The 6,054-nt window shown below is 48.2% G+C and overlaps 2 protein-coding genes across 2 annotated transcripts; one reads left to right on the top strand and one right to left on the bottom strand.

The window, feature by feature from the left end:
• Window positions 1-942: 942 nt before the first annotated feature.
• Window positions 943-4,638, bottom strand: N7455_005268 (plasma-membrane proton-efflux P-type ATPase; the record flags this gene model as incomplete). The annotated part of the gene is made up of 4 exons (XM_040955422.2): window positions 943-989; window positions 1,052-3,158; window positions 3,219-3,449; window positions 3,526-4,638. 4 exons carry the CDS (start codon window positions 4,636-4,638, stop codon window positions 943-945), a joined length of 3,498 nt encoding a protein of 1,165 aa, XP_040814147.2.
• Window positions 4,639-4,758: 120 nt separating this feature from the next.
• On the top strand, window positions 4,759-5,016 carry N7455_005267 (uncharacterized protein; the record flags this gene model as incomplete). The annotated part of the gene is made up of 1 exon (XM_065604995.1): window positions 4,759-5,016. One exon carries the CDS (start codon window positions 4,759-4,761, stop codon window positions 5,014-5,016), a length of 258 nt encoding a protein of 85 aa, XP_065461895.1.
• Window positions 5,017-6,054: the final 1,038 nt, after the last annotated feature.

Genomic DNA, 6,054 nt, shown 5'->3' with positions numbered 1-6,054 from the left:
TACCTACATAGGTAACCCGAGGTTCAAGGCTAGTCGGTCCATAGATGCTTAATCGCCCTCTAGATACATCAATTGATGTATCCAGGCCTGTAGACGTGCTCATCCGGCAGGTCCGCCCACGGGTACGTACATACATAATGTACATGTAAATAAAGGGAAACAGTCCGATAGGTTCCTGTATACCCAGATAAGTACTATTATGCAGATGATCAGGTTAGCTGTATAAGTTCCACGAAGCCACATTGCATAAGTAGTATATGTTTGGCTCAACAGATTCATTCCCCAAACGTGTGCAGATATCATGGCGATTATACCTGATCGTCAAGACTGCGTGCTGGTTATAAACCATCGGTGTTCCATGTGCGACGCGAGATTTTGAGGTTTCTATTCGCGAGAGAAGCTCAATTTCTTGTTAGATCTGTCACTCCATTTGCCGTTGCCTAGTATCATTACTCAGTTACTTCAAATTCCAGGTCTCGAGTCAATACCCGCCAAGTAGAGATCGTACCGCGGCTCCCTCGTTGCCTAGTAAGGCCGCGACGATTATTGGATTTCAAAATTGCAGGTTTCTTCAAAAATGATTGTCGAGCCAATTCTGTTTAGGCTTCGAGGGATTGTGGTGGCAACAATTACCACTCCAAAAATGATACTGTATCGAAGGGTTTAGAAAAAGAGCATACAATAGTAGGAAAGGGTTCGAGATAAACTAGTAGAATTAGGGTCTGTTAATCACTGTTGAGCTTCTCAATAATAATAAGAGCCTGCAGGCACGATACCCAGTATCGCCTGATGAGAAACAAGACTTCGTCTCCTTTGCATCCATTGTTCCCCCCACCACGATATGATAAAACCATTAAAATGCATCGATTGAGGCATCTTGCCATTCATCTTCATCAATTCATCTTCATCATTAGTTGCAGTACTGGGGGTTTCAACCCACCACTAACTGCTCTTCTCATGTTGCTTCGCCATTCGCTGCATGTCAAGACCTATGATTGGTTAGTTATCTCTGTCAAGTATGCGAGGAAGAATTGAGTCTCTGCTAACTTACCGAAGTCTTCCCAGGAGCGTTCTCTATCCTTCTTTCGAGGACCTTTTCCATGCATGAGGTTGTCAAATCGTTGCGAGTTATGCATCAAGATGTAAGCCAGTCCGTTCACACATGTCACCCCAAATGAAAGAATCCACACACGGAGGACAGTTAACCAGGATGTGGCTTCACCGAAGACACCATATGCGGCCATCATGGTTGCGGTCAGATCGACAGAACCCACGGCAGCGAGAAGGTAAAACGATGGGCAGTTAGCCCAGAACGAGTCCGATCCAGATCCATTGACGCGAGTTATCAGAATCAACCAACTCTGGGTCAGAGCGATCTCCAGGAACAAGACCTCATCTCGTGAACCCCAACCTTCGATAACACCTCCGTCTTCGCCTTGCAACAGGATGGTGCCCAACGTCACCCAGGTCCCGACAGCAAGAATGAACCCTAGAACAATCGATTCTCCCCAGAGTCTTGGCTGGTTCCATTTGACGGGCGACTGAGAATAAGTAGCATTGTCATATGCAATTGCCAAGGTCGCAACATCGGCGAAGATAGCGAGGAGAACAACCAGCCGAAGGTCGAGGGTCTCATTCTTGATCACGATCAGGAGTCCGAGGAAGAGTTCCAAATGAATGGACAGCGCAATCCGGAACACAACATATGAGTACATACGGTGAAAGATCCGGCGAGCAATCTTGATCGCCTCGATAATTGCCGACAGACCAGGTGCCAAGAAGACAATGTCAGCAGCAGAACGGGCCGCATCGGATGCGCCCTCGACTGCAATACCAGTATCCGCCTTCTTCAATGAAGCAGCGTCGTTCACGCCATCGCCAGTCATTGCCACCAGATAGCCGCGTCGCTGGAGGATCTCAACCACACTGTACTTGTGCTGGGGGTAGACTTCTGCAAAACCATCAGCGGCCTCAACAAAGTCGTTCACTTCGGAGCCAGACATGGAACCGGCGCCAGTCACACCAAGGCGTTCGGCATTGTAAATGTTGGTCCCCAGACAGAGTCTGCGTGCCGTTTCGCGTGCAATGGCCACTGCATCTCCAGTGAGCATCTTGACAGAGAGTCCTAGTTCTTGAGCCTCGGAAATTGTCTTGGCGGTATCATGGCGGGGGGGATCCATGCATGGCACGATTCCCAGGATCTCCCATGGCCGGCCTTGACGCTTGCGGGCAACTCCGAGTGCGCGGAATCCCCGGCTGGCAAACCCAGTAACCTTGGCCTCATATTCCTTGAAAAACCGATCGCACAGTGAGGTTTCCGTCTCCACTGTTCTCAGGATAGTCATAGGAGCACCCTTCACGCAGATCATCTTTTCGCCATTCAGATCTTGCACGTATGCGGTGACTTTCTTCGACACCGGATCAAATGGAGTGAATTCGAGAGTCTTGTATGAGGAGATCCGAGATTTGGCCCACGGGAAGTGGCGGAGACCTTTGAGGAACACCTTGTCGATAGCATCGATCCCGCCTTTTTTGCGAGTTGCCGCAAGACACGCAGTCAACATAAGCTCTTCTGCACTCATGCCAGGGGTTATGTATGGATCTCCCAATGTTAGTCTGTTTCGGGTGAGTGTTCCCGTTTTGTCTGAACAGAGGATCTCCACTCCGGCCAACGACTCGATAGCTGAGAGCTTTTGCACGATGGCCTTGTGTTTCGCTAGATAAGATGCACCAACGGCCATTGTTGTGGTGACAACCACGGGAAGACCGACGGGGACTCCAGTCACGGTGATTGCGAGCGTGAACTCTAGGATCTGAACAATCGGGTTGGAGCGATAATAACTGCTGATCCAGACAACCAGCAGTGTGAAAAGCACCAGAATCAGAAGAACGCGCGCCATAGCGCCCAGCACCCGAGTGAAGTGTCCAGTGGTATTTCCAGCCTTATTCACCAGAACTGCTGCATTTCCGACAAAGGTATGATCACCAGTTGCGGTCACAATCATGAGCCCAGCCCCACGTTTAACTGCCGACGAAGCAAAGATAAGATCCCCTTGGTGCTTATCCACAGCGAGAGATTCTCCTGTTATTCCCGACTGATCAACTTGAATGTAGGCACCGTCACCCACCAGCCTGCCATCTGCCGCGATGATTGTGCCCTAAAAGGAATATTAGCTTCCATGGCTTTCTTTTTTTTTTTTCAATCCCCATCAACTCACATCTTCCACATGAATAATGTCGCCAACTACGACCTCTTCAGAATTTATCTCCACGATGCAACTGTTGCGAACGGCCAGAGCTCTCAGGGCAAGAGTTTTCTTGAGACTGTCGACAATATTGCCCGCCTGGTATTCCTGAGCGAATCCGACCACGGCATTCAACAAGAGAAGAGCACAGATTATTCCGAAATCAATCCAATCTCGCAAGACGGCAGCTAGGGCAATGGCAATCTGGAATTGAGAGAGAATTGTGAGCATATACTTTTTTCCAACAACATGATTGTGGTCAATGAATGATTTTGCTTACCTCCATGACCCACTGGACCGGGCCATTGAAAAAGGAAAGGAACTTGATGACATGATTCCGTTTCTGTTCCTTCATACGATTCCAGCCATACTTCTTACGTCGGGCGGCCACCTCTGCGTCGTCGAGGCCCTCGTTGGCCTTGGTGTCCAACAGCGAAGGCGGGTATGGGTGAACTTCCCCGGCTCGGATGGTGATTGCGTCGACGTCAGGTTCGCTTCCATCTTCGGCCTCCAGTTCTTTAATGAGGCAATCCAGAGACTCTTCGCTCTCTTCCTGGAAAGAGGTAATGGGTTTCAAAGTCTCGGGAAGGGAAAAATTGTCATTTTCTTGAACACCAATGACGCTTTCTTTGCTCTCGGTGACGATCGGATCATGCATGTCAGGGTCGGAAGCCAAGTCCAGACCAATTTGAAGTTTATCAGCCATGTCAAGGCCAACTTGAAGATGATCAGGGGGGGTGGGAGTCCGTCTGGGACGGCCACGTCGATCTTCCTGGGCCTTGGCACCTGCAAGCAGACTGGAACGAAACAGTTTAACTTGATCTTTCTGTTCTTCGATCATGCTGTCACAGTGCTCGATCTCCCCAGTCTCATCAATGGGAGAATCATCCTCCAAGCTATTGTTCAAGCTGTTGTTCAAGCTGACACAAAACTTGTGGTATTCCTCCTCATCCTTAGCTTCTTGGGAAGCACCGTGTGGCATCTGACTATCGTCCTGCTTTTCCTCTGCGGGAATGGTGGCTTTCTTCGAATGGAACGGAGATTTATCGAGGAACTTGCTCAGGAAAGGCCGTTCTTCGTTAGTATCCGAGTCCGAATAGTTCAAATGGCCAGTCGAGGACTTTGGGATAAAACCTCCCAGGCCACTGGTCTGGATAGGAGGCAATTCAGAATGGTCACGACGCTTGAAAGGACTGAGAGATCGGTTGCGGCGCTGGTTCCGTTCCTCATAACGGCCGCATTGCTCGTCGTCAAACAAACTTGCGGGTGCCGGAATAACAACAGCACGGGATCCATCCTCGTCTGTGAGGCCTTGAGTTGAAGGGTTGTTGGGAGGATGACTCCTGAGCGGCGCGTTTCGTTTATCCATCAGGTCAGACTTGGGCCTGGCCATGATGGGGAAACGGCAGCAAAAAAGACTGAAAGAGATCAGCAAACTGTCAAACTGTCAAACTGTTAAACAACGAGACACAAATTCTCTTCATACATCCATACAGAAGGTGTGAGGCGATACATGATTCCTCCGATCCAACAAGATGAGACGGAACATGGCCGGAAGGCACAAGGGGCGGAATACAACAAGCTCTCAACCGATGAAGCAACGATAACCCGGAAACATACTCACCTGAAAGAAGCGGTTTATGTTATGTTTTGGGGTGCTGTGATGGCAAATATTAAGGGAAAAAGAAGTGTTGCGAGTCTCGCAGAAGAAAGAAGTGGGACCGCCGAGGATCGAGGTATTTATGTCGAAAGAGCGACCCTCGATGACTAGGCGCCAGCGAGGATCGAGGTCACTTTTATTACAGACGCCTGCCTACGCCTGTCTTCGCTTTGTTCGGTATACACTGTCTTTCATCGTGCTAGAGTGAATAAGCCGATACTGTCAACAATTGGCTCTCCGTTTCATGGAAATTCATCGACACCACGGCAATGAGATCATGATCCCGTCCAATGGCACGCTTGGGGGTTATATACAGGCTTATCAGAGCCTAGGAATAAGTTCTTAGACTACGGCACAAAGAATCATCCTGTTCGCGTTGCGTTGCCTGGGTCAACTCATCGCGGCCTTGAGCGGTGAACGCGCAGAAATGGGATTCATAAAATGGCCAAAGGACGTTGTTGAAAAGGCAGAGAGGGTGTCGTATCAGCTTATCGGAGCCTGGAGTTGAAATCGACAACAATCTTGGAATATTACTTGTTCCAATGGTGGCGTTGCCTATGTCAACATCGCCGCGGCCTAGAGAGGCAAATTGAACAAGATCTTTCACAATTCAATCAGTTGCTTGCAGTTTATATTCAGTTAATTGCAGGGAATATAATTCGGGAGTTTATGTAGATGAGATTCCAAGTGTCTAGTGCAATTGGAAAGTGCGATCCTCCGTATGATTCATCGGCAAGTTCGATATTCACTACGGTAATATCAATTAAATTAGGAGCATACATACATAATGTAAGACAGAATTCAAATGAAACAAATCAAAGACCAAAATGAAATCAAAAACAAAAAAATGCCTATGTATAAAATCAGCGTCGTCGTCTTTAGGGCAGGTATAAAAATTATGGCCTGAGGCATGAATATGAGATATTACATAAGCCAACGTCACTCCCGCGCCTTCAGATTCAAAGCCGTCTGTTAACTGCGTGTTCATGTAAATCGAGTTGAGATCTCCCGCGTCTCATATGCTTAATTAAATATACTGATCTTTAAGTTTGTTTCATGTTTGTCTGTATTGCGGTCGAATCCACTATGGTTGTTCGTTTGTGCTAGACACTCGAAAAGTGGAAGTTTCATGACCATTTCGATAACTTG

This window comes from Penicillium solitum, assembly GCF_028829755.1.
Source record: "Penicillium solitum strain IBT 25940 chromosome Unknown utg000003l_segment0_segment0, whole genome shotgun sequence".
In the NCBI taxonomy this organism is placed as follows: domain Eukaryota; kingdom Fungi; phylum Ascomycota; class Eurotiomycetes; order Eurotiales; family Aspergillaceae; genus Penicillium; species Penicillium solitum.
The sequence above is the reverse complement of the archived record's forward strand: the minus strand, read 5'-3'. Positions and strand labels throughout refer to the sequence as shown.